The 27,039-nt window shown below is 38.9% G+C and overlaps 1 protein-coding gene across 14 annotated transcripts in view; it reads left to right on the plus strand.

The window, feature by feature from the left end:
- The window catches only part of LOC129172927 (protein 4.1-like), a 141,349-nt gene that overhangs the window by 34,605 nt on the left and 79,705 nt on the right, over positions 1 to 27,039 (plus strand). For 8 of the 14 annotated variants that reach the window (XM_054763195.1, XM_054763197.1, XM_054763196.1 and 5 more), the window contains 10 exons: positions 3,309 to 3,527; positions 3,690 to 3,777; positions 5,802 to 5,954; positions 6,034 to 6,131; positions 6,937 to 7,112; positions 10,128 to 10,357; positions 10,631 to 10,705; positions 14,731 to 14,778; positions 17,622 to 17,684; positions 24,701 to 24,871. In XM_054763195.1, coding sequence (XP_054619170.1) covers positions 3,309 to 3,527; positions 3,690 to 3,777; positions 5,802 to 5,954; positions 6,034 to 6,131; positions 6,937 to 7,112; positions 10,128 to 10,357; positions 10,631 to 10,705; positions 14,731 to 14,778; positions 17,622 to 17,684; positions 24,701 to 24,871 — 1,321 coding nt within the window. Of the gene's footprint in view, positions 1 to 3,308; positions 3,528 to 3,689; positions 3,778 to 5,801; positions 5,955 to 6,033; positions 6,132 to 6,936; positions 7,113 to 10,127; positions 10,358 to 10,630; positions 10,706 to 14,730; positions 14,779 to 17,621; positions 17,685 to 17,799; positions 17,848 to 24,700; positions 24,872 to 27,039 lie in introns of all 14 variants that reach the window. The other 6 variants (XM_054763202.1, XM_054763203.1, XM_054763204.1 and 3 more) reach the window with 6 other exon arrangements.

The raw sequence follows: 27,039 nt of genomic DNA on the forward strand, positions 1-27,039 counted from the left end.
TCTGGGGTCAACTGTTGCCTTGTCATTGATAACATTTATACGAATGTGGGCGTGGAACGTGAGTGATTTTTTTCCCTCTCTGCCGACCCAAAAGGCTGGAAAATGGAAACTCAAGTATGGAAAAATATGAATGTTTTCAAGATTGTTCTGCTTTCTAAAAGATAGAATTAGGAATAACAAAAAAAAAAAATAGGGATACATCTGTTTTTCTAAGGCACTTGCTAGGGCAGCTAAGATGTTTGTGGGAGAGCACGCAGTGGGCGAAGCATCCCCAAAAATATTTGGGAAGATTGACAAGTCAGTTTTCTGCTCTTATCCTCAACCCTTTGTATGAGCTACATTACCTAGCTATCATCTCCTGGAAATTATATGGTGACATAATGGCATACATATTCAGAATAATGAAAACAAACCATTAATTCCATTATTTATTTACATGATATTAAGGCTGCAACGATGATTATTTTCTTTGTTGATTAATCTGCAGATTGTTGATTACTCAATTAATCGATTTAGTCGGGGTGAACAGTTTTCCATTCATCACCTGTCCTGAAGTTTTTCTCAGGTTGAGTGAAAACACGATTACCAACTAAGTCATTTTAGGGACAGAAGATACCGGTACATGACGATGATCTCGATTAAGTCTCTTTAATTAAAACTTCGTCCTTGTCTACGAAACAAAAACTGGCCGCAGTGGGGAGGATAGATGGGCGAATGTAACCTTGCTTCAGGGACTCCTCAACATTCTTCATGGCCTTTTGTAAATTTCCCCCCTCTGCACTGGTTTACCTAGAGTTAAATCAACGACATCATCCCATGAGCATTGAGGAGGAAGCCTAGAGTCTTGCTGAGGGCAGAAGTTGTGTTATTCAGATAACACTGCTAGTCTCTCCAAGTGGTGCTGAGAGGGATGTGGAGTGGATTGGGAGTGCGATCTTTCAGTTGGGAAGAAAATGAACAGACAATTTAAGCCAAGGGAGTCCCAGGATCAGCTCTGCTGTGGATGTCTTTAAAAAAAAAGGACGGAGATCTCTTTACAAAGACCTCCCAATGAGCTGAACTGGCCGGGATAGGAGGCTGAGACAGCAGAGTGCGTCGATGAGGGCTATGGCAGAAATAGACAAAAAGGCACTACTTAACACCTGGACCTAACAAGAACTGTAAACCAGTTAAAACAAATTCAAGGACCATCTTAAATAGTCAAACAGTTCTTCACTGTAAACAAAATAAAAAGTGGAGAATGCCATGGATGATGTGGGTGCTTAGGTTTAGCGGTTAATGAATGTGTTTAACTGACAGAGCAGAGGGACAGGTGAAGGTGATCAGTAGTAAGGAGACAGCATGGTATGGAGTCAATAAAGTGCCGCTCTCTGCGCGCTCGCAGTCTCTGAAAAAAGCAGTGTTTACACTTGCATGCCTTTTTCCGCCAAACTGCCGTGCCGATGTGAGTCATTTATTCATTTACAGTATGTATGGCGCGCATGAAACCCGTGAAGACTAGTTTGCGCACCGTTTGTGTCAAGTACTGTTTATGTCTAGTCCACAACAATAGTCCGTGCAACGCTCGTTGTTCCCGCATTGGGTATGCAATGTCACCTTCACTTCCCGCATCCGTGAAGCAGTCGTGGCATTATTTGGTCCTGCTGTGCTTACAGCAGGCATCACCCCTTGCTTTGTTAATTCCTGTCTTTGCAAGGGACCAGGAGGTTGAAGAAGCTCTCATTGCAGAAAAGTCAGTTAACTATATTATCTCGCAGCTGCAGAAAGAGAATGCGGAAAGAGGAGGAAGGAGGCATAAATTAGGAAAAACGGAGGCACGGACAGTTTGGTTGAGGGAATTGCTGACTAGAAGACATTGCTTTGGGCATTATGATTAGCTATTAACAGAAATTCACAAGGAAGATCCAAGAGGATACAGAAAATACTTGAGAATTCCCCCTGAATTGCTCCAAGAAGTGTTGGAAAAGTTAACCCATTCATGTGAATGAGACACGCTTTGAGACGCACCGCCCGCACTGTTTAGGCATAGGTTGTGTGCAAGTGTAAACTGGGCTTAACTGCTCACTGACGCTCCCTGCGCCCTCGCTACCACCTGTCTCCAGGTAGCCGTTTATAAAGTCACCTGATAGAAAACAGATGGGGGTTCAATGCCTGCCCATAGAGTTCCAAAACTCAGCCAAGGCGAGCATGTAGAAGTCACAGAGAATGACAGCGAGTGTATAAGCAGAGACCTCAAGCACACACAGTGGTCTTTTTGTGCGCTGATTATGGTTTTTAAGCGTGCGGATATTAGCACTGTATTGACGCCACAGCATGGGACTGGACAGTAGGTTGGCAAAGAGAGTGAGAAGTCGACTGGCGGTGAACCTGGTGCAACCTTGACAGCAGTGAGTTGCGTCGAACACAAGCTTCCTTAGTCACGATTTTATCTTCTTGTGTCAAACACAAGTGTCTTGTTTACACACAACTGTAAAGTGTGTTAACCACTAAGTAGCAACAAAATCACCTTCGATGGTGTATAATGTTCTTTTTCTCTTCTTACATTCCTTTTAGAACCCCTTGTATTCTTCTTTTTTGCCTTTGGCATAAGTGGCGCTCAGTGGCGGCTGCTGGTCATTCAAGGAGGGGAAGCTCATTTTTTTCCGGCCTACATCATAAATGTGTTTATTTATTTATATGGCTGGAGCTGCTGCGCGAGGCTACTGTGGGACCGGCTGTGAGTGTGAGTGATCGTGACGGGGGGAGAAGCTCCGCAGCTGCCGCTGCTCGTTGGGGAAAGAAACCGCAGAGTGACAGAAGAGAGTCGCCAAACACAAAGTTAGTCGTTTTTAACAAAGACAAAGTCAATGGGGATCGGTAAAGTCTCCGGATCAGTTCATAACAACGGAATGAAAAACTTGAAAAATGTTTTAGTGGAGACAAATCATCCAATCATCATGCAGAAGCCAAGCGTCCGGGCCAGCCCACTGACTCATAGACCCCCAGAGACGCTGAGCGTTCGATGGGCTTGACAAAGCCCAGCAGTTACCCAATGACCGTCCAGTTTTGTACGCTTCCCCATCAAAGTCAGTAGACGCTCAGCGTCCGACTGTGTAAAAGCGCCAAGCCGCTGTGGGGGTGAAAGAGAAGGAAGTCATGTCAGTTACCTGTGATAAGTAGCTGATATTGAACAAAAGAACCAATTTTAGGGGAAGCTGAGCTGCCCTTGCAGTGCACTGCCTTCCCATTAAAAAATCCTTCAGAATTTTCCCTTTTGAGAACAAAATAATGCACTTTTATGCACGTCATCTAATGTTTAGCCTTTGCAGGTACTACCTGTGTCTGCAGCTGCGTAAGGACATCCTGCAAGGGCGTCTGCCCTGCTCCTTCGTCACCTTGGCCCTGCTGGGCTCCTACGCGCTGCAGTCAGAACTGGGCGAGTATGACCCCGAGGTGCATGGCAGTGACTATACTAAGGAGATGAAGATGGCTAATGGACAGACAAAGGAGCTTGAAGACAAGATGATGGAGCTGCACCGCACTTACAGGTCAGAACACCGATCCAGTAGTACAAATCAATACATTCAGAACCAAAGTTGTTAGTTCTGAATGTATTGAAATGTAATAATGGTTTTGATGATAAGGTCCTGCATCTTTATTAACTTGTTGTCAATCATACTTAATGTTAATACAGTGCTTTGGTTTTGCAGGTCAATGAGTCCAGCTCAGGCCGACATGATGTTCCTCGAGAACGCAAAGAAGCTGTCCATGTATGGAGTTGACCTCCACCAGGCCAAGGTTAGCACAGCTGCCAGTCATAGCTACGAGCCATAACTATGCACATACATCATCCATACTTCATGTTGTGACAGTCAGTGTACATGATATCCATAGTATAGGACTATATTCCAGTAGCTCAGTGCAATAGATCAACATTCCATATGTAGAAAAACACGTAAGTACGTTATGTAACAAGTCTGCCAGTGTGGGCCTAACAACAGGAAAGCATGTGACTTGTCAGATTTTATAGGCGAAATCAGGTCAATCTGTTTGCATCAGACTAAGGATTTAATCCAGAACAAGGAATTTTGGAAGTCTTTGCTTCCCCCTTGTGGTTTTTTTTTATAAACAATACAAGAGAATAATTAAAAACATAGCTGCAAACAGAACAGCGTTTAAAGTCAACTTAACTGGACAATCAATCATACTGCCTTGGTGTGAAAAAAGTAACAATTTCATATAAATAATAAAGCCTTACAATAAAGAGTATTTGAGTCAAAGACAAAGAAGTGTCTGTCAGTGTTCTGTATACAACTCAACAACAGAGATTCTTTAGAAAGAATATTTGAATGATGAATGGAATAAGAATGAACTTTGCAAGTTAAACAATACATAGTCCAATGGAACTTTGGTTAGCATCATTAATTCGTTCCAAAAGGTCCCACTCTAACCAAAACGAATGCTAACCAAATAAATTTTTCCTAGAAGAAATAATGTAATAATCTGTTCCAGAAAGCCCAAAATGTTAACACAAAACAAGTTTTTCTAGTTTTACAATCATAGTTTTACGTGCAGAAAACAATTGAAAATGCAAATAATGCAAATAAATACATATAAATGATGAATGAATGGAATAAATGAACATTGAAGGTTACTTTGACCTCCAATGAAGATGTGAGTCTTCATGTGTTTGTCCCCAAAGACACAATGTGGCAGCGAGACCAACCACCTTCCTGTTTTGCCATGAGTTGGTTTCTCTCCTCATTACAGTGTTCCTTCGTTTATCGCGGGGGATAGGTTCCCAAGAAGAATAAGTAAAATCTGCGAAGTAGCCGACATTTTTTTTTACAATGATTATAGTGGTTATATATGTTATATGGTATAGTCTAGCGGTTAGCATGTTGGCCACACAGTCACAGTCAGGAGATCGGGAAGACCTGGGTTCGAATCTCCGTTGTTTCATTTACGAGCTAGCAAGCTAGCGATGACACAGGAAACATGGCAGGACGGCATGAAGGAGATTGATTGACAATGGTCTACAGCCAATCGGGACGCAAAAAACATTGGGCAGACAGACGAGAGAAGGAAGAGATAGACACTCGACTTCCCACAACGGAATTATTCTTAAAGGGCCAGGCTCGGCCTGTAACAGCGTTCATACACTGTAATAAAAAAAAGGAGCACTAAATAAAATCCACAAAAATGAGAATCTGCGAAAAATGCATTAACAACACAGTTGGACTCACGCAGGTTATTAATAACACGACAAGATGAGCGCCATAATGTACGCTAACCACAAAATGTATGCAAACCAGGCAAAAGTTTGGCATCAGTTTTCCATGTTAACCGAAATACAGGCTCACCGAGGTCTACGCACTGTAGCTAGATTTTAAGCCGGAACGTTTCGGTACCTTTGAGCACCATTGCTCCTTAAATGCTTATTTGTTGCAATAGATAATCATACAATAAGTAAAGACGAGTAAGTTGCGTTTTTATAATGTGGTGTTTTAAAATCTTTCTTTATTTTTTACATGATATACTTTGGACACTGAAATTGAGGTGTCTTGTCTTTTTGACGCATTTATTTTTCAGTAAAGTTCTGAGAGGGAAAGACATGAACTAGAACCCAAATAATAAATATAAAGTTGTGCCTTTGTTAGTTGTGATTTATTAGACTTCAAATTTTAGCGGAATTAGTTGTAAAACTATAAAGCAGTTTTAAAGTTATAAAACATGACTGTCAAATATGAAAATGGAACATTATTGTATAAATGGAATGAAGTACATAATGAAGTCTGCTATTCTTTTGGCGCCTATGTCAGGATCTAGATGGTGTGGACATCACGCTGGGAGTTTGCTCCAATGGACTCATGGTTTATAAGGACAAACTGAGGATCAACCGTTTTCCCTGGCCCAAAGTCTTGAAGGTGTCATACAAGCGCAGCAGCTTCTTCATCAAAATACGCCCATCGGAGGTACAGAGTCATAAAGCACCCACCCACTTGTGACACCTGCGTCTGTTTTACCTGTCACGTCCTTTCCTTGTTTCAATAGGTTGAACAGTATGAGAGCGCTATTGGCTTTAAACTTCCCAATTACAAAGCAGCCAAGAAGCTGTGGAAAGTGTGCGTAGAACATCACACCTTCTTCAGGTAACATCTTTGCTGGTTTGAGCTTACAGGTTTCCAGAATGGCGCAAGTGTTAATTTTCATAAGGTTTGCTGCCTCAGTTTTTATGATGGCAATTTGCATAAACCCCAGAATATAATGAAGATATAAGATGAATGGCAATTAATTGCAAAGTCCCTCTTTGTTATGAAAATAAACTTAATGGGATAGTTTAGATTTTTTGTCATGACATCCCCATTAGCAGTGTAGTACATCAACAGCGACTCACCCCCCCACCTGGTCTCCTAAGTCCAGTTCTGGTCGGAAGAACGTAGTTCCAGGGAGTCGTTGGGGTTTCACAAGTAAGGAGTCTGGCTTCTCAAAACAATATGCGCTCAAAAGAGTACTACATATGCATCACAAAAATGCCGACTTGGAAAAAATCAGACCTCACAAATCGCTCGGCGTTATATTTCCCTCCCGTTGTATCCCTGCGCACTGTCGCCTCTCCGTTCTTGTGTATGTGACGAAGACGCTCGCACGAAGACACATGTAAACAAGATGGCCGCGGCGCTCCGTCGCAAAAGTAAATGCGAGCAACCTCCGAGAGTAACTTCTCTCAAACATCCGAGAACAGTTTAGTGACAAACAGTGCTTTTAGCAAAGGCAAAGTGATAACTAAGTGGCTTGGGGAACTACATAGTAACCTAGTCAGATGTGACAAAAGCTCTAAAAAACACTGCAAACTTTGTGAAAAGCAATACTTGTGTCATTCTTAAAACTTTTGGCCGCGACTGTAGATTGCGGTGTGCTTGAGATCACTGCTTCTGATGAAACCCGTGTATGCAGGCTCACATCCACTGAGATGGTCACCACTCCCAGGAAGTTCTTGGCATTGGGCTCGAAATTTCGCTACAGTGGTCGAACGCAGGCTCAGACCAAACAAGCCAGCTCTCTCATCGACAGACCAGCTCCTCTTTTCCAGCGCTCTTCCAGCAAGAGGAACTCTCGCAGCATGGATGGAGGTAGCGTATTCCTGGTACACAATTCATATTTATATATATATATATATATATACTAGGGGTGTCCGATATTATTGGCCACCGATAATTATCGGATACTGGCATAAAAACATGATATCGGTATTGTTTTTTTCTCTACAATAAACGCGGATACAGAGCTTTTAGCTTAGCAAATTTGCAACATTGCTGATCTTACTGCACCATGAAGGTGATGCTGTGCTGTTCACAAGCCTGTCAGAATAAGGTAGGTCAATATTTCAAGAAGCAGAGCAACAACAACGCTCACGATAAACTTACCTTCAAAATCGCGGGGTGTGGTGGTGGGGACGGAAGGGGGTGGGGGTGCCATTCTACATGGTAGTCTTGCTGACTGTGTTTTTAAAAGAAAGAGCTAAAAAAAAAGCCCATCTCACAGCAACGTAATAGGTAGATAACAGACAAGACACTACCAACTAATAATGCAGAATAACCGACAACTGTGTGAGCTCTAAACGTGTAACTTAGCGGCTATTTACAACAACAGTACAGCAAAGCACGCTGGGAAACAGAAAGCACTGCCTACATAGACGCTGCTTCGCTAAGCTGTCGGTCAGTGTCGCCGCCCTATTGGATGTGGAAAGGCTGCAATGTAAGGAAATTTACTTCATAAAACGCCTTTCTACAAAGAAATTGAAGTTAATGCCTCTCGTTTACACACTCACACACGCACTAATATACTTGGGAAACAGTTAGGCACCAAAAACAATGTATTTGATCTTCTCAGATGGCTAAGATAAGAACTTTATTGATCTAACATAGTAGTAATTCACATTACATCAGCTATCAGGCTTTACTTTACAACAATTTCACTCAAGAAAACGATATGTGATGTTACACATATCGGTATCGGTTGATATTGGAATCTGAAATTGAGAGTTGGGACAACATCGGCATATCGGTTTTCTGCAAAAAAGCCAATATCGGACATCCCTAATTTATACCGCAAAAATTCCGGACTATTGAGCACACCCAGCCCACGTTATATATTTACACATACAGACACTATAAACCTTGCAATCCTACTTATACTCAGTGTTCCCAGCATCACTCATTAACGCCGATGAGTAACATGTGAGATGCTTTTTATTTAACAGCTGCCACGGAAGTCCAAAGCAAAAGTCAAAGCAGATGCTGTAGTAATTCTACACTTGATCAAACTTACTTAAGATTTGTCAGATCAAAACACGATCCTTGCATTAGACTTCAGAACATGATATTAGATCCTATCGCGGAAATGCACTACTTTCTGTTTCGGCACCGGCATCATGGGAACTGTAGTTCCTTTAGCCATAAATTAGCCGGGTCATTGTTTAAGCCGCAGGGTTCAAAGCATGTGAAAAAAAGTAGTGGCTCATAGTCTGGAAATTATGGTAGTTGTGTGAATGCTGAGAAGCATTCCTCTTCCTTTTCTTATTCTGCCTCATTTTATGTTCGCATTTCGCAACTGATTCAAACCAATCCAACATCAAAATGTTCAGCTCGTTCAGGACACTTTTAATGTAATTTCAGATTTTCCCACTAAACATGAATGGGCAATTTATTTGGCACCCCCTACTGGTGGAAAATCATTTTATCATTCTGCTGATTCTACATGGTGACACTGCTCAGGAGGTAGAGTGGTTGTTTTCCAACCTGATTGCTGCCGGTTCGATCCTCAATAACGATGTAATCGTTCAACTTATTTATGTAGTTCAACATTCACTCTGCATTTTCACTTTGCAACATTTCAAATTAGGCCGTTTTTAGTCTGCTTAATGGTGTCCTCTACTGGTGAAAAATAATTTTCCAATACTGCAGGGATGTCCAAAGTGCGGCCTGGGGGCCATTTGCGGCCCGCGGCTGCGATTTTATCGGCCCGCACCACAGTCTAAAAAATTAATTTAACAAGGAAACTTAATAAAAAAACAACAGCAGCAAAAATGGGAAAATCAATCAAGAGTTGTAATCTAGCAAGAAAAAAAGCCATAATTTCACAAGAATAAAGTAATCGTATGAGGAAAAATGTCATTTTAGTAGCATGAAGTTGAAATATTAAAGAAAAAAGTTTTATTGTCAAAAACAATGAATAAAGTTGTAATTTTTGGAAACTTAGGTTGGGGGAAAATTTATAATAGGGAATAAAGCCAAAATATTAAGAGAAGAAAATATACAAGAAGAAAGTTTAACTATTTGGAAAATTATTTAAAAAAAAATCAACAGCAGAAATTTTACTGGAGTAAAGTCAAAATATTAAGAGAAAAAAAATAGTTTTCTAATGAGAAAAAAGTTTCAATTCTATGAGAATAAACTTGTAAAATGAGGAAAAATATCATTTTAGTAACAATGTTGAAATAAAGAAAAAATGCATTGTTTTAAAAGATAAAAAATACTATGGGAATAAAGTTATAATTACAAGAAGAAAATTTACAAGAGGAAGGCCGAAATGAAACAGTTGGAAAATAAAAAAAAAAAACACTAGAAATGGGGAAAAAAAGCTGTCATTTCACGGGAATAAAGTAAAAACATTAAGAAAAAAAGCCATAATCGAATGAAGAACAAAAGTTTCAATTTTACAAGAGTAAACTCGTATTATTATGGAAAAAACCCCATAATTTTTAGTAGCATTTCACCTATTTTACACAGGTGAAATGCAGTTTTTTCTTGAGCTACATATACTGTAGCTTCTTAGCATATCTGTTTTTTTTTGTTGGTTTACAAAATATCAAAGTGACCCTTGCGTCCTTTCATTTTTCAGTATGTGGCCCTCACTGGAAAAAGTTTGGACACCCCTGCATTACTGTAACAATGCACTTATTCTACAGGGTGACATGTCTCAGGTGGTAGATTGGTGGTCTCCCAACCTGATTCAAAATGAAACTGTCCAACCAGGAGCTAACCTGCTGTGTGAAAAAACAAATGGTCATTATAGCATTGCTAAGGCAACACATTTAAAGGTGACCAAAGACTTTTGCAAGGTTGACCCTTTTGTGTTCACTCCAGCCATGGCGTCCACTCCGGACAACAAATCAAGCCGCCCAGTGAGCGCGCCCATCATGTCGCCTGTGTGTCCTGGGGAGAACACGCCATCCCCGCTGCTGCACAACCTTCATCTCGCCACGCGCAGCAACAGCTCAACACCCAAGTTCCACCGCTCTGTAGACAGGAAGGCAGAGATCAAGGGATCCACTAAAAGTCAGAGCCCCAAACCTGAGTCCACTCCAGAAATCAAGGTATACAACACAACCGATGTGGATTCATGCTGTTTTAGTCTTGTTATTGTGGCGCAAGAAGTGTTACGTAGCCCAAATGATCATATGGTGCCGCAGTTTGATCTTAAAAAGGTCCAGCATGGTCATATCAAGCAAGAGTGTAGTGTTTGGCGGGATCATTGAGGTATCGCAACACCCGCTTTGTATTCAAAAGGTGAATAGAAATAGAAAATGTATTGGTGGATTTGCTTGGGACTTGATCCTGATGTGTGTGAGCTGTGTCTGTACTACCAGACATTGGCCAGAAGAGAACGGAGGCATTCACCCTCTGTGACCAAGACCAACGGGGAACGAGAGAAAAAGAGCCAGGTTTGTTTATGCAATGCATGATCTGACCAAAAGAACACAAAAAGTTTACAGTAAAGAGGGATTAGACGTTAAAGGAAAAAATTTTGCCCGGCATCCACAATTCTTACATGAAAATACACGTCTTTCCCTTTTCTGTGCGTTCTAAATTGGGAAAAACCGCTAATTAAAAATGCCCGTAATGGGACAGACCTATTCCGCCTATAAAGCCCTCTTAAAAAAACCCTCCAAAAATCTAACAATGTTGCATTTATATAACATGGCCTAAATATTAACCAAGCTACAGCTACATTGTTATTTTAGGAGCTAACACTAAAGAACTACTTTTCTGGCGTAGTGACACAGCGCCTCACATACCTCATGCCACTACTGAGAACATTGATTTCTTTTCCGATCCGATACTGAGTCAAATTTAGGCTGGTATCGGCGATACCATGTTAGGTGCAAATACACCTAACATGTCAGGTAAATTTGAAAAGTAGTGTATTTCAAATCATAGCATAGCTCATAAAATAAACAATACAAGACATCAGACAAATTTATTCTTTTATTTTAAAACAACTGCATATACAGTCATGGAAAAAATGATTAGAGCACCCTTTTTTCTTCAGTTTCTTGTTCATTTCTAATGCCTGATACAACTAAAGGTACCTTTGTTTGGACAAATCTAACAACGACAACAAAAATAGCTCATAAGTTACATTTTTGGCAGTATAATGCTATAGCTATTCATGTAAGAAGAACTTAAGTGATTTTGTTTATTATCAAGAAAAGCATGGAAGTTGCAACATATCAGGTCTTCAATTCAACTCTTACAAGCTATATTTGTTATCATCATTATACGTATTTGTCCAAACAAATGAACCTTTAGTTGTACCAGGCATTAAAATGGATCAGTAAACTGAAGAAACAAGGGTGGTCTCATCATTTTTCCCATAACTGTAATTTAGACAAAGTCTCAGTTAATTTAATGATATACAGTACATTACCTCAAATGAGAGATGTATCAATATTTTCAATTGAGAATCGATATTTCAGCATCGAGCCGCACATCACTACTATCGAGAGGTAACGTAAGCTAATGGAGTTGCTTTTGAATTGAATTTAGCAGCTCAATGTGTAGCACAAGACTGAAAGATAGTGCCATCTTATCAGTTGGCATCCCAGTGAGAGTGGACATTGTAAGTGACTGTTTCATTATGGTCTTATTTTGTCAATGAAACTTTTAGCACTAGTACTACATGCTAACGCTATGAGAACGGCTTAGAGCCAGGGTGTCCAAAGTGCGGCCCGGGGGCCATTTGCGGCCCGCGGCTGTGATTTTATCGGCCCGCAGCACAGTCTAAAAATGTAATTTTACAAGAAAACTAAAAAAAAAAAACACCACCGGCAAAAATGGGAAAGTTAAAATATTATTTTAAGAGAAGAGTTGTACTCTAGCAAAGAAAAAAAGCCATAATTTTACAAGAATGAAATAGTATGAGGATGTCAAGAAATGTCATTTTAGGGGCATGAAGTTGAAATATTAAAGTAAGGGTTTTTTTGTGTTTTTTTAAAAAAATTAATTAATAAAGTTAACAATTAATAAAGTTATAATTTTTGTAAACTTAGGTTGGGGGAAAATTTATAACATGGGAATAAAGTCAAAATATTTGGAGAAGAAAATACACAAGAAGAAAGTTATTTGGGGGGGAAAAAAAAATCCACAGCAGAAATGGAAAACAGCAGAAATTTTTACCAGACTAGTCAAAATATTAAGAGAAAAAAATATTTTTCTAGTGAGAAAAAAGTTGCAATTTTATGACAATAAGCTTGTAAAATGAGAAAAATATCATTTTAGTAACAATGTTGAAATAAAGAAAAAAAACAATTTAAAACAAAAGTTATAATTATGAGAAGAAAATTTACAAGAGGGAAGCTGGAATGAAATAGTTGGGGGGGGGGAAAAACGCAGAAATGCAGAAACAACAGCTGTAATTTTACAGGGATAAAGTCAAAAATATTAAGAAAAAAAGTCATAATCGAATGAAGAACAAAAATTTTACAAGAATAAACTCATATTACGGAAAAAAAATAATTTAGTAGCATTTCACCTATATTACAAAGCTGAAGTGCATTTTTTGCATATAGCTTCTCAGCATATGTCTACGTGTTGCTTTACAAAATATCAAAGTGGCCCTTGCATCCTTTCATTTTTTCAGAATGTGTCCCTCGGTTGAAAAAGTTTGGACACCCCTGGCTTAGATTTTCACTACAGGTGGATCTGCCGAGCACCCAGCAACGTTATTCTCTGCCTGGGGGGAGTAAAAGTAAAAAGTCGTCGGAGGCGGCTCTCATAACGTCTGCCATGATTAGTGATGGCAAACGCTCTCTCTATGTTGCTGTTGTTGACAGAAGTAGCGTTCAATGCTATGAACTCTGTGAAATCAGTAGCCCGGGAAGGAAGCTCCGTAATGCTTAAAATGACCAAAATACTGTATGTATTACATGTTATTATGAATGTACCTGTTACTACATGGTTACAGAATTTATATAAAACCTTAAAGCTTTGTTGGAGGTTTTTGGAGGGCTCCTTAGGCGTAATAGGTGAATCCCATTACTTGCATTGTTAGCTGCCTTGTGCTAGCAGTTTTTCTGTATTTCGAACGCACAAAAAAAAGAGAAAGACATGTTCATGTTTCACACAAGGATTGTGAGGAAAAAGTACAGTTTTCCTTTACAAAGAAAGCATTTGTTCCAGGATTGACTAGCTACACATTGGCTGGTCACATCATTAGGTACAACAACAATACAGTCGAATAGAAATTCTGGCTTTACTAAAGTTTCGACTTTCATTATCGCGCACTGACATACAGTAATCCCTCACCACGTTTCGCGTTTCGAATTTCACAGCTTCACTCTATCAAGGTTTTTGAAAAATATGTCAACAAATCATGCTGTTTTGTGGTTGAATATGGCCTATTATTAGTCCAAAAATATGGCTATTTAAGCAAATGTTTTGCTTAAATGAAGCATTTTCAAGTTTAAACATGGCTAAATGAAGTAAAATATTCAGAAGACACATTGAGAGATGTTGTGATGATATGTAGTATTCTACACTGATCACTCGGTGTTAGTAATGTTACTTTGAGGCGCTTTACTGCGCCTACCATGTTGGCGTGTGGCTCACAGTTGCAAACATGAGACGGCAACCGGATCGGCCCGATCTCGTGGCGGACGCCGATATTATCCGATCTTCACAAATACAGCGGATCGGCAGCCGATCCTGATTCTGAAGATTGGCTCGGGACATCCTTACTGAAAAGGAGATGGTATCGGTTTTGAGAAGCAGGAAGGTATCGGCTTGAAAAAAAATATTGTGCATCCTTAATAAAAACACTGCCACTACCCACACCAAGCTAAAACTCAACTCTGAACCCCTGACGTCACTTTCTGTCTGCTCCGCACGAGCATGAGTCTTATTTATGTCTTGTGCGTCCTATTTTCTATTATTATGTCCACTATAACGAGTAATAGGAGTGTAAATTTGACTGTAGGAATTTTATTTCATGTCTAGAGGGCTCTAGTAACTATAAAAATGTATTAAATTTATAAATAATGAATCCTACTTTGCGGAAATCCACTTATCACGGTCAGGTCTGGAACAAATTAACTGCAACAAATGAGGGATTACTGTATTTGCACAGCATTATACTGAGATGGTGTGATTTTGTGGATACCTAATGTTGTATCTGTCATAAATATATTATACATGAATGAAATTACTCATACCAGAATGCACAACATGGATTAAGCATAGATTAGCATTGGTTCTAAGGCTTTTAGTGATGACTGCTGCTTTTAAAGACATTATTTACAGTATTGCATTGACTTCATATGACAAAATCTCTGTGAGAACATGTTTGACAGACTTTGTTCACGCATATTATTGTCATTTATGACCTTTTTTAATGTTGTAATATCTGAGTCTATTTGAGGCACAACCACTAGTCCAACATAACTGTGTCTTTTCTCTGATGGGGGAGCAGCACTCTCCTCAGGACAAAACAAAGATGGAGATGATGCGAGTGAGGAAGGTTAGCGTGTGTCTGCTAGCTCACTCTTTTCATGCCTGCTTGAGTTCCACTTTTGATTTGATGCACTGACGCTTTTGTACATGTCAAGCAACTGATTCATTTTGTGCTTTTTTTATGAGCAATACTTGCTTTGTCCTTCAGAAGGTGTATTATTACTTACAGCCCCTCGCCAAAGTGAGTACACCCCTCACATTTTTGCAAATATTTTCTGATTTCTTTTCATGGGACAACGCTAAAGAAATGACACTTTGATACAATGTAAAGTAGTCTGTGTACAGCTTGTACGGCAGTGTACATTTACTGTCCCCTCAAAGTAACTCAACACACAACCATTAATGTCAAAGCTAAGAACAAAAGTGAGCACACCCTTATGTTAAACTGTACTAATTGAGCCCAATTACCCATTTTCCCTCTCCGGGGTCAGGTGACTCGGTGATTGCTCTCACACTCTCTCATACTGGTCACTAAAAGTTCAACATGGCATGCCATGGCAAAGAACTCTCTGCCGATGTGAAAAAAAGAATCGTTGCTCTTCATCAGGGCAACAAGAAAGCAACAGCAGTGGAAAAATCAGCAGTAATTACATAGAGTCAAAATATCAAGAGTAAAAACTTGTAAGCTAAAAAGAAAAAGCCGTAATTTTATGAGAATAACGTCATAATATTATGAGGAAAAATAACGTCATTTTAGTAGCATAAAGTTGAAATGTTAAAGAAAAAAGACGCTATTTTTTAAGTCATAAATTTATGACAGAGAAAATAAAGTTGTAATTTTTGGAAAATTTGGTCGTGGGGAAAAAGTTCAAACAGTTGGAACAACAAAAAAAAAAAAACAACAACAGCAGAAATGGAAAAAAAATATATAAATATTTTGAGAAAAAGTCACAATTTTATGAGAATAAACTCATAATATTATGAGGAAAAATAATGCCAATTTAGTAGCATAGAGTTTGAAATATTAAAGAAAAAATGTACTAAAAATAATTACATTACTATTAATTAAAAATAATATTATGAGAAACAAACAAAATAAAGTTGTCATTTTTAGAAAATTTGTTTGGGAAAAAGTTACAATATTATAGGAATAAAGTCAAAATATTATGGGAATAAAGGAATACAATTATGAAAAGGGCAGCTTCCAAACTTGAGTGAACGTGTTCTTGGAAAATAGACGTATGAAGCTCTAGTGAACTCCATGCTCAAGCGAGTTAAGACAGAGTTGGAAAATAATTCGATCCCCACTCAATATTAACACTGTGGACACAATTTGGACATTTTCACTTCGGGGTGTACTCACTTTTGTTGCCAGTGGTTTGACATGAATGGCTGTGTGTGGCGTTAGGTCTGATTCAAACGTTCTGGTGTTTTATAGGATACCTTTAAACACTCCTGATCAAAATGTTAAGAGCCGTTGAAAAATTGCAAGAATTTACATTTTGCACTGTTGGATCTCAACGAGGGTCAAAGTAGAGCTTCAAAATACAAAATGCTGTGTAGCAACACAGCCAAAATACATCAGGTGGAATAGAATGAAACAAAGCAATTGTATAAAGTGGAAGTCCAATTTTAGTTCAAATAAGGACGCACTCCCAGATTGTTTTATGTTATTAGACAGGAATTCCAAATGGTAGCTTGTTTCCTATACTGCTACTTAGAGATGTCCGATAATATCGGCCTACCCATATTATGGGGCCGATATTGGCATAAAAATGTAATATTGCTTGATATCGGTATGGGGTTTTTCCCTAAAATGAAACCCGATAATAAAAAACTGCTCTGTATAGGCTTATGGGCTCCCGTACTTGCCGTCATTGAGGCATCTAGAAAGACAGGAGTCGAGGTAGGTGGCACCAATCAGTTTACTCTTCACTCAACTCAACAACAAGCAACAATTCTTTAGCAATAGCTAAGTGGCTACAGCCATAGGCTACAACAACCTCATGACCCGGAAACGGAAGTACACTTAGCTAGATACTTTGTTAATCTCCAAGAGAAATGTCTAAAACAATATTGTGGGTCATGATATGACAGGAGAGATCCCGACTGCTACTATCACCACTACAGTAATCCCTCGCCACTTCGAATTTAAAACCTTCACTCTATCACGTTTTTTTTATCATGTTTTTTTCGTGGCTAATACGGCCTGTTATTATTAAAAAATATGCAAATTTAGACAATTTTTAAGTTTTTTTTGGCCTAAATTAAGCATTTTCAAGCACGAAATGGCTAAATGAAGTAAAATACAAATATTAGGCATTCAGAAGATGCATTCAAAGACTTTGTGATGATATGTAGCATTCTACACTGGCCACTAGGTGTCAGTAATGGTACATTGACAAGTCAATAGCCCATGCAGGAAGTACCGTACCGAACAGGAAGTTACAAAAAAACACTCTCAATGCCAACATGTGTGAATCTATATAATTTCTTATTTATGTCTTCTATTATTTTTTTATATCTACTATATTGGGTAATAGGAGTGTAAAGATGACTATAGGGGTGTTATTTCATATCTGGAAGGCTCTAATAATGTTAAAAGTAGCAATAATGTCAACAGTTCAGTAGACACCAGTGCTGCACTGCAGCAGGTTTTGCATGTTGAGCATGTGTGTTCCCCTTGCCTGCAATGGGAATCAGCTTGGTATGTCATGTGGCGGTTGCTAACCTTGTCCCCCACCATGAGACACACCACTTTGCTGGCACTGCAACATTTTTATTTTTCATAGCTCATGTTTTTGCCCTGGTGGGTGCTGTTCATTGTTTTCCATCGCAAACCCAATGCAGTATTCAGTGGTTTGATCACAAAATATCTCAACCAGTTTCATTTTTTCCAATTTTCTGCAGAAACGAGCTAAGAAACTTGAGGGTGAAACTATTTATATCAGACATAGCAATTTGATGTTGGAGGTTTGTATGGACTTTTTGATGTTTGCTTTCGTGTTTCACTGCTTGAATCATTCCAGTAGATGTGTTTTTTTACTTTGACTCTTCTGTTTCTCTTTATTCATTGTATTGTTTTCAGCTTAACCCCAAAGGCTTGCAATGCACCATTTTCCTCTCTGACTCTGATGCAAGTAGCTTCACTTTTCTTTCACATTGTCTCTGTCATGTCTTGTTTATTTATTCTGAACTATATGACTGGGAGTGGTTTCGCGGGCTGCATTATCCTTGGTAAGGTTAAACTGGGTCTGCGGCGTTAGTGCTGAAACAAATATCCGTTTCAGAAGGTTCGACTCTAACCAAAACGTACCGTAAGCCATAAGAAAGAATGTAAATACAATTAATCCGTTACAGAAAGCCCAAAATGTTAACACAAAACACATTTTTCACTCATCTTTGCTTGCGCATATGATTATCTATTGTAGGAAAAGCATTTAAGGAGCAATGGTGCTCAAAAGTACCAAAATGCCCTTCCTGGGTAAAGTCCGGCCTTCAAGTATATCTACTGTACAGTTGAACCACAGTTAGACTACGCCCCGGTTAGTGGGTTTTTTGGTTAAACATTTACGCCAAAATTTTGCCTCAGTTGCCGTACATTTTCCGGCTAGTGTACAATATGGTGTGCATCTTGTCGTGTTATTAATACATTGTACACTGCGTGAGTCCAACTGTATTCTTACTGTGTTTTTATCACAAAACGTCCTTGTTAGCATCCTTAGCTTGCTAACAAAATGGCAACCCTCAAAAATGTTAAGAGAAAACCCGTTTTTCACTCCGATTTACTTGCGTGTATGTTTATCTATTATAGGAAGCAAGGAGCAATGGTGCTCAAGAGTACCAAAATTCCTGGGTAAGGCCTGTACTTAAAATCTATCTACAGTCGGACAGCGGTTAGCATACGCCCCGGTTAGCGCTTTTGTCGGTTAACGTGGAAAGTTTGCTTGAAAATTTAGCCCCGGTTTACGTACATTTTACGGTTAGCATACATTACGATGTGCATCTTGTCCTGTTATTAATACACTGCGCAAGTCCAACTGTGTTCTTACTGTGTTTTTATCACAAAACGTCCTTGTTAGCATCCTTAGCTTGCTAACAAAATGGCAACCCTCAAAAATGTTAAGAGAAAACCCGTTTTTCACTCCGATTTACTTGCGTGTATGTTTATCTATTATAGGAAGCAAGGAGCAATGGTGCTCAAGAGTACCAAAATTCCTGGCTAAGGCCTGTACTTAAAATCTATCTACAGTCGGACAGCGGTTAGCATACGCCCCGGTTAGCGCTTTTGTCGGTTAACGTGGAAAGTTTGCTTGAAAATTTAGCCCCGGTTTACGTACATTTTACGGTTAGCATACATTACGATGTGCATCTTGTCCTGTTATTAATACACTGCGCAAGTCCAACTGTGTTCTTACTGTGTTTTTATCACAAAACGTCCTTGTTAGCATCCTTAGCTTGCTAACAAAATGGCAACCCTCAAAAATGTTAAGAGAAAACCCGTTTTTCACTCCGATTTACTTGCGTGTATGTTTATCTATTATAGGAAGCAAGGAGCAATGGTGCTCAAGAGTACCAAAATTCCTGGGTAAGGCCTGTACTTAAAATCTATCTACAGTCGGACAGCGGTTAGCATACGCCCCGGTTAGCGCTTTTGTCGGTTAACGTGGAAAGTTTGCTTGAAAATTTAGCCCCGGTTTACGTACATTTTACGGTTAGCATACATTACGATGTGCATCTTGTCCTGTTATTAATACACTGCGCAAGTCCAACTGTGTTCTTACTGTGTTTTTATCACAAAACGTCCTTGTTAGCATCCTCTTAACCTGCTAAAAAAAAATGGCAAACGGAACTGGAAGTCAGCTATGTAGCCCTTCTATGATGTCATCAACAGTTGGCCCTAAAAAATGTTAACACAAAACACGTTTTTATAGTTTTACAATTATAGTTTTATTTGCATATAACAATTCTAAATGCATGCGGTGGTGTGAAAAAGTGTTTGCCCCTTCCTGATTTCTTATTTCTTTGCATGTTTGTCACACTTAAATGTTTAAGATCATCAAACAAATGTAAATATTAGTCAATGACAACACAACTGAACACAAAATGCAGTTTTTAAATGAAACTTTTTATCATTAAGGGAGAAAAAAAAATGCATGGCCCAGTGTGAAAAAGTGATTGGCCCCCCTTTTGTATCCCCCAGAGAGAAAATGAGATCTATCAGTCTGGAAAAGTTTATAAAGCCATTTCTAAATCTTTGGGACTCCAGCTAACCACAGTGAGAGCCAAAACATGGAACAGTGGCATACCCTCCCAGGAGTGGCCAGCCAACCAAAATGACCCCAAGAGCGCAGTGACGACTCATCCAAGAGGTCACAAAAGACCCCACAACAACATCCAAAGAACTGCATGCCTCACTTGCCTCAGTTAAGGTCAGTGTTCATGACTCAACCATAAGAAAGACACTGGGCAAAAACGGCCTGCATGGCAAAGTTCCAAGACCAAAAACCACTGTTGAACAAAAAGAACATTAAGGCTCGTCTCAATTTTGCCAGAGACAAAATTGATGATCCCCAAGACCTTTGGGAAAATACTCGGTGGTCTGATGAAACAAAAGTTTAACTTTTTGGAAGGTGTGTGTCCCATTACATATGGCTTCAAAGTAACGCCACATTTGAGAAAAATCATACCAACAGTAACATATGGTGGTGGTAGTGTGATGGTCAGGGGCTGTTTTGCTGCTTCAGGACCTGGAAGACTTGCTGTGATAAATCGAACCATGAATTCTGCTGCCTACCAAAAAATGAAGGAGAATGTCCGGCCATCTGTTTGTGACCTCAAGCTGAAACCAACTTGGGTTCTGCTGTAGGAAAATGATCCAAAACACACCAGCAAGTCCACCTCTGAATGGCTGAAGAAAAACAAAATTCCTCCACAGCGCTGGAAGAGACTCATTGCAAGTTATCGCAAACGCTTGATTGCAGTTGTTGCTGCTGAGGGTGGCCCAACCACACTTATTAGATTTAGGGGGCAATCACTTTTTCACACAGAGTTACGTACGATTGGATTTATATTAATAATAAAAAGTTTCATTTAAAAACTGCATTTTGTGTTCAGTTGTGTTGTCATTGACTAATATTTAAATTTGTTTGATGATCTGAAAAATGTAAGTGGGAGAAACATGCAAAAAAAAAAAAATCAGGAAGGGGCAAACACTGTTTCACACCACTGTATATTTAAATGCCAAAATACACTAATAAAGGCTTATTTTGTCAAAAGGCTTTCCATGTTTTCTTGTTATGTGGCACAAGTCAACGAGGGCACACATCTGGTCATTACACCGGTCCCCGGCCCAGATAAATGGGGGGGTTATGTGAGGAAAGGCATGGTAACACCATTGAGCTTGTCACATCGGAGTGGTGTCAAAGCGTAACCAAACAAATCATGCTGTGGCAACCCTGATGGGAGAAGCCCAAATAAAACAGAAACTAGATCATTAAATGCTTTCTCAATCCTGGTCATATACTGTACTGTATGTACGTAAATAACCTTGGATGCTGTTGTGTTCATTGTGCAGTCACTTTAATTGGGACTCCTTGTTTTTCGTTGTGTACACCCACGTCATTCCATTTAGCACTCACATAATCTGAAATCATTTTCAAGTATTTGGACAAAGTGGTTTTATGATTTTGATGATCTTATATTCTACAAACATTGTATTTGAAATGAAACAGAGGACAAATGAATGGAATGCTCCAGCCTGATCACAACCCGATTGAGCAGGGATGTCCAAACATTTACCAGCGAGGGCCATATACTGCAAAATGAAAGGATGCAAGGGCCACTTTGATATTTTCTCATAAGCTAAGAAGTTATATATATTAAAAAAAAAAACAACAACTGTATCTCAGCTTTGTGGTATGGGTGAAAAAGCTTCTTATTGGTATCAACTTGGGTCTTTGCTATTTATTTTCCCATCTTTGCCAAATATTTAAGCTTTCTTCTTAAATAATGCTTGTAAATTTTCTTTTTCATAATATTATGACTTACTCCTATCATATTTGACTTAATTCCCACAATATTGTAACTTTTTCCCCACCCTAATTTTCCAAAATGGTTTGTTTCTCGTAATATTACAACTTTTGAATAAGAACATATTTTTTCTTTAACATTTCTACTCTATTCTACTAAAATGACATTATTTTTCTTCATAATATTATGACCTTATTCTCCAAAAATTCTGCATTTTTTGTTAGAATGCTTAGAATTTATTCCCATAAAATTACAGTTGTTTTTTTTTTTTTTCTATTTCTTTCCAACTATTTCAGCTTTCTTGTAAATTTTCATCTCGTAATTGAATGCCGGAATATTTTGAGTTTATTTTCATAACATTATTCCGCAATATTCATTTTCCAACAATTACAACTTTATTCATTTGTTTTGTTTGTCATAATATTACAACTTTTTAAAAAAATATTTTTTTTCTTAATATTATAAATATTTTTAAATTTTTTTTTAAATTAAATTATATTCGTAGAATATGCCGTCGGCCAATAAAAAAAACAGCCGCAGGCTGCAAATGGCCCATAGGCCGCAATTTGGACACCCCTGCAAAAGAACATAATAGTCGTAATAGTCATAAAAGTCGTGTTTATGGTATGACATACTATGACATATTTTGGTTATATTTACAAATTAAGTGACTTTGCAGTCATTTTGTGCCGCGCCTCAACCCTTGACCAAGGCGTGGTTGGGGAGCAGGCTGCCCAATCTGAGAGTTCCTGCCAAAAGGAGAAGAATGCAGATTTACCATGTACACAACCTTGAGCTTATGGAGTTTTTATTAACACAAACTTACGATAATGCTTCACCGGGATCCATTATCATTTTGAAATTAAGGCTTTACATGTACACTTCAAGTACATCCTTATTTTTTTGTATTTCGAAAGTAGTGTTGTATTGAGAGAAAAATCATCAAAACCTTTCATTGTCCAAATATCTTCGTAAATGTATTTCCTTTCCTTTTAAAGAGTACTTCTACTCTGATACAGTGTGTTCTGTTTGTATGTATACACAGCCATGTAAAAAAATTAGGACCCCCCTCCCATGGTGCTTTAATGTTTTTTTTCTGTGGATTTTTTTTTTTGGCGACCATACAATTAATACAGATATCCTTAAAGTTTTATAATCGTTAGACAAATGGCCAGTGACTTATGGGCAAGTCATGCACGTGCCCCTGCAAAGGCTTGCTCCTGGATGCCAGCCATGTTTTTCAACCAGTCTTTACCGGCCTACAGTTTGCTTGCGTGCTTGTCAGTCTCCTGAACTTGTGGGGTCAAACTTTAGGTTTTAATAACACCACCACCACCATGTGGTGTAGTTATCAGAAAAATAATAGCACGCGTAACAGTAGGTGTGCATGCTTTGTCAAATTTGACACCACGTTACACCATGGGGTGTCCTAATGTTTTCACATGACTGTAATGTAATGATTATCAATGATATATAGGGGTGCAACGATACACAACATTCACAGCTAAGTTCACTATTTTTTTATACAAATGGTAATAATGGTAATTTAAGTGTAATCTTCAAATTTTACCACTTCAATCTATCACGTTTTTTCAAAAATAGATGAATTAGATTAGATTGTACTTTATTAATCCCACAGCGGGGAAATTCGCTTGTTACAGCAGCAAGCAAGATACCCAAGTAAAGAATACAAAAATAAGATAAGATAATATATAGGTTACAGAGGGGGGTATGAATAAATCATGCTGTTTTGTGGTTGAATACCGCCTATTATTAGTGGAACGATATGCAGATTTAAACATATTTTACATATTTTTTTCCCTAAGTTATGCATGTTCAAGCGTAAAAATGGGTAAATGAAGTAAACTACGTATATAAGGCATTCAGAAGATGCATTCAAAGTCATTGTGATGATCTGTGTAGGCTCTCAGTCGTACAGGAGTTGTCCATCGAGGAAAAGGCTTCTTGAGACATCATCTGTACTTCTGTGAAGAAGGTGTCGGACGTTTCGCTCCTCATCCGAAGAGCTTTGTCAGCAAACTAATAAGTGCTGGTAGCTTAGGCCTTAAATACAGTAAGAGTGGGCAGAATTGGTGTGCCAACACCCTCCTACTATTGGTTCCTTACACTAAGCCTGGGCGGAGTAGTGGTATAATCCTATCCTGCTGTTAACACCTCCGATAAAAGGGAAGTGTCGCTCCCTGAATTGGGTATGAACGACTCTGATACTGGCTCGTTAGCATCTATTGTTCTGGCTCGGCCCTGGCTTCACCTCAGGAAGCCATTTTTGTCAAACAACAGAACCCATCATTGAATCGGAATGGTGGTTTGAGGTTTAATTTGGACCCTGTGTTCAGCAGGTTACTGAGACCAAAACCCACAGCTCTTAGTCTTGCAAATGAGGTGAAGCCAGGGCCGAGCCAGAACAATAGATGCTAACGAGCCAGTATCAGAGTCGTTCATACCCAATTCAGGGAGCGACACTTCCCTTTTATCGGAGGTGTTAACAGCAGGATAGGATTATACCACTACTCCGCCCAGGCTTAGTGTAAGGAACCAATAGGAGGAGGGTGTTGGCACACCAATTCCGCCCACTCTTACTATATTTAAGGCCTAAGCTACCAGCACTTATTAGTTTGCTGACGAAGCTCTTCGGATGAGGAGCGAAACGTCCGACACCTTCTTCACAGAAGTACAGATGACGTCTCAAGAAGCCTTTTCCTCATTGTGATGATATTTAGTATTCTACGCTGGTCACTAGGTGTCAGTAATGTTACATTAATGAGACAATAGCCATCGCAGGAAGTACTGCACAGAACAGGAAATAAAAAAAGGAACAACAATTTGTCATAAACATGCCTCCCCGACACCCAACCCCAAATTCCCAAGAAAACATGCTCCCCATTTGAATTTTCGTACTTTTCCGTTACCTATTCTAACATCTTCTCTTGTTGAAGGACGTGGATAAGACCCAAACAGAGATCATGCGTCACCACACAAGCATCAGTGAGCTGAAGAGGAGTTTCATGGAGTCGGTACCTGAACCTCGACCCAGCGAGTGGGACAAGCGCCTTTCCACCAACTCGCCTTTTCGCACGGCAAACGTCAACGGCCAGCTACAACCAGCGGTGAGTCCGTCACACTGGAGAACCACTGTCTGACCGCTTGTTGGTTCTATGCGGAACACTGTCTGGCCAAAAAAAAAAAAAAGGGTTAGAGCCTCCCATTAGATAATTGCTGCATGATTGAAAAGTTATTTAACTGATGCAGTTTTATTAAACAACCACGTGGAAAAGTGTTATCATCTGTTTCAGTTGGGTTAAAGTATTGGCATGCATCACGCATGAGAAAACATCAGCGACTAAAATGGGGTTAAAAAAAAGCGGAAGGACATTGGGGGAAACTTTGCGCAGTGGTTTGAAGCCAATCGTCATCAAAGCTAAAGGCGGTAGTGGTGGTGGTAGTGGTAGTGGTAGTGTGTGACCCTTTTTTTGGCCAGGCAGTGTTCACTGTAGCACATTTTATACTGTAGTAATTATACAGTATGTAAAATCGTACTGTAAATTACATAAAGACAATAAAGAATGTCGACCACATGCAGATGACTGTGGAACCTTGGTTAGCGTCATTAATCCGTTCCAGAAGGTCCGAGTCAAACCGAAACGTACTCAATTTTTCCCCTGAGGAATGTAAATCCAGTGAATCTGTGAATCTAAACGTTTGAATATTTTCACAATAATAATTTTTCATGCTGAAAACACTTTGAAATAGAGGCGTCCTGATTTTTGCCCTTTTTTTAACGATTGGATTTGGGAATGATTGGCTGATCGCCCATGTGGAAGTACTTCTGTATTGTAAATGAAAATAGTGACCTAATGAGGACTAATGAGGACCTTTTGTGATTCAAAACACATTTGGACTCACACAGTGTAATAATATGACAAGATTTGCACCATTTATACACTTTCAGCCTGCGAGCTACTTCTAAAGTGACCAAGTCCCAAGTCTTAAAAATGTATATAAATATAGAAAATATATATTCAATGTCTTGATAAATATGATTATACATTGTACATGTATATTGGGACGCATACACCTTTTCAGCATGCAAGCTGTAAGTCAACATAATCTACCTCTTACTATAAAACATATGTAAAAATCAATATATAATAATATATTAAATATTAAATATACAAATAGTATATTAAATAATAATATATATATAAAATCTAACCGGTAAATTACTATACAAAATACTAATGATTAGTATTTCACATTCACAGTTTCAAAGTTTACAAGTTGTGTACATAACCTGAGTACCCGTAGTATGTTCGTCAAAATAGCTACGTAACGTTCATTAGACATACAGTTCCTGTGCTAGCATTTGCTATCAAACATTACCCATATAGAAGAAATGAAAATGATTATGCAAAAGACAATGCAGCCGAAGACAAGGCAACATATTAAAAAGATTTTAGCAACGGTCATTTTTCCAATTCATGAAATAATAGTTTAAGAAACGGAAGTGTAGAAAAACATGCGTTTCTATAGTGGAGTTTGTAAGTAAGTCGCTGTTATTGGACTAGAATGCTGATGGGGATGTCATACAACTTCATGTAAAAAAATCCGAACTATCCCTTTAATGACAGCTGACTGATGTAATATGACATCTATGAAGTGATGTTTATGCGATTGACTCAATCTATCTTTGCGATCGACGTAATGGGCTGGAAAATGTATGCAAGCCGAGGAAAAACAAGATTTTTGATGCTAACAGAAAACAAGCTAACCGGTGCGCGTGCTAACCGAGGTTCCACATGTACATTTTGGAGTTGGGATGTTGCTGAAGTACATTCATGTTCTTTTTCCACATGGTAAAAGTCAAAGCTATTACAATATAAGTTAATTACATAAACGGCTGAAAGGGGTTGTTGCTGTACTCCCCTCCGCCCTCAGTCATCTTCAGGACTTTTTTTTTTCTTCCTTCTGCAATATCCAATGTGATTACACAAACCCAGACCCTACATTACCATCCTTTTTTGACAACTACATAGTGACAAAATATGGGAGTAGTTGTTCCAAATGCTAATGGGCAGCTGTTTTTATACAAGCAACAATGTTTTAGAGCTTATATGCTGCACTTTCCATGTGAGAAACATGACTCTTGACAATCCTAGTGACGTGTCAATGATTTTCTTGTTCTTTTTCTTGTTGAACTCTACACTGATGTTCCACTTGATGGCGCTGTTGGCTTCTGTCATTCCAATGCTTCTGCATGATAGTAACAGCAATCACA

Source organism: Dunckerocampus dactyliophorus, chromosome 20 (assembly GCF_027744805.1).
Source record: "Dunckerocampus dactyliophorus isolate RoL2022-P2 chromosome 20, RoL_Ddac_1.1, whole genome shotgun sequence".
Classification (NCBI taxonomy): domain Eukaryota; kingdom Metazoa; phylum Chordata; class Actinopteri; order Syngnathiformes; family Syngnathidae; genus Dunckerocampus; species Dunckerocampus dactyliophorus.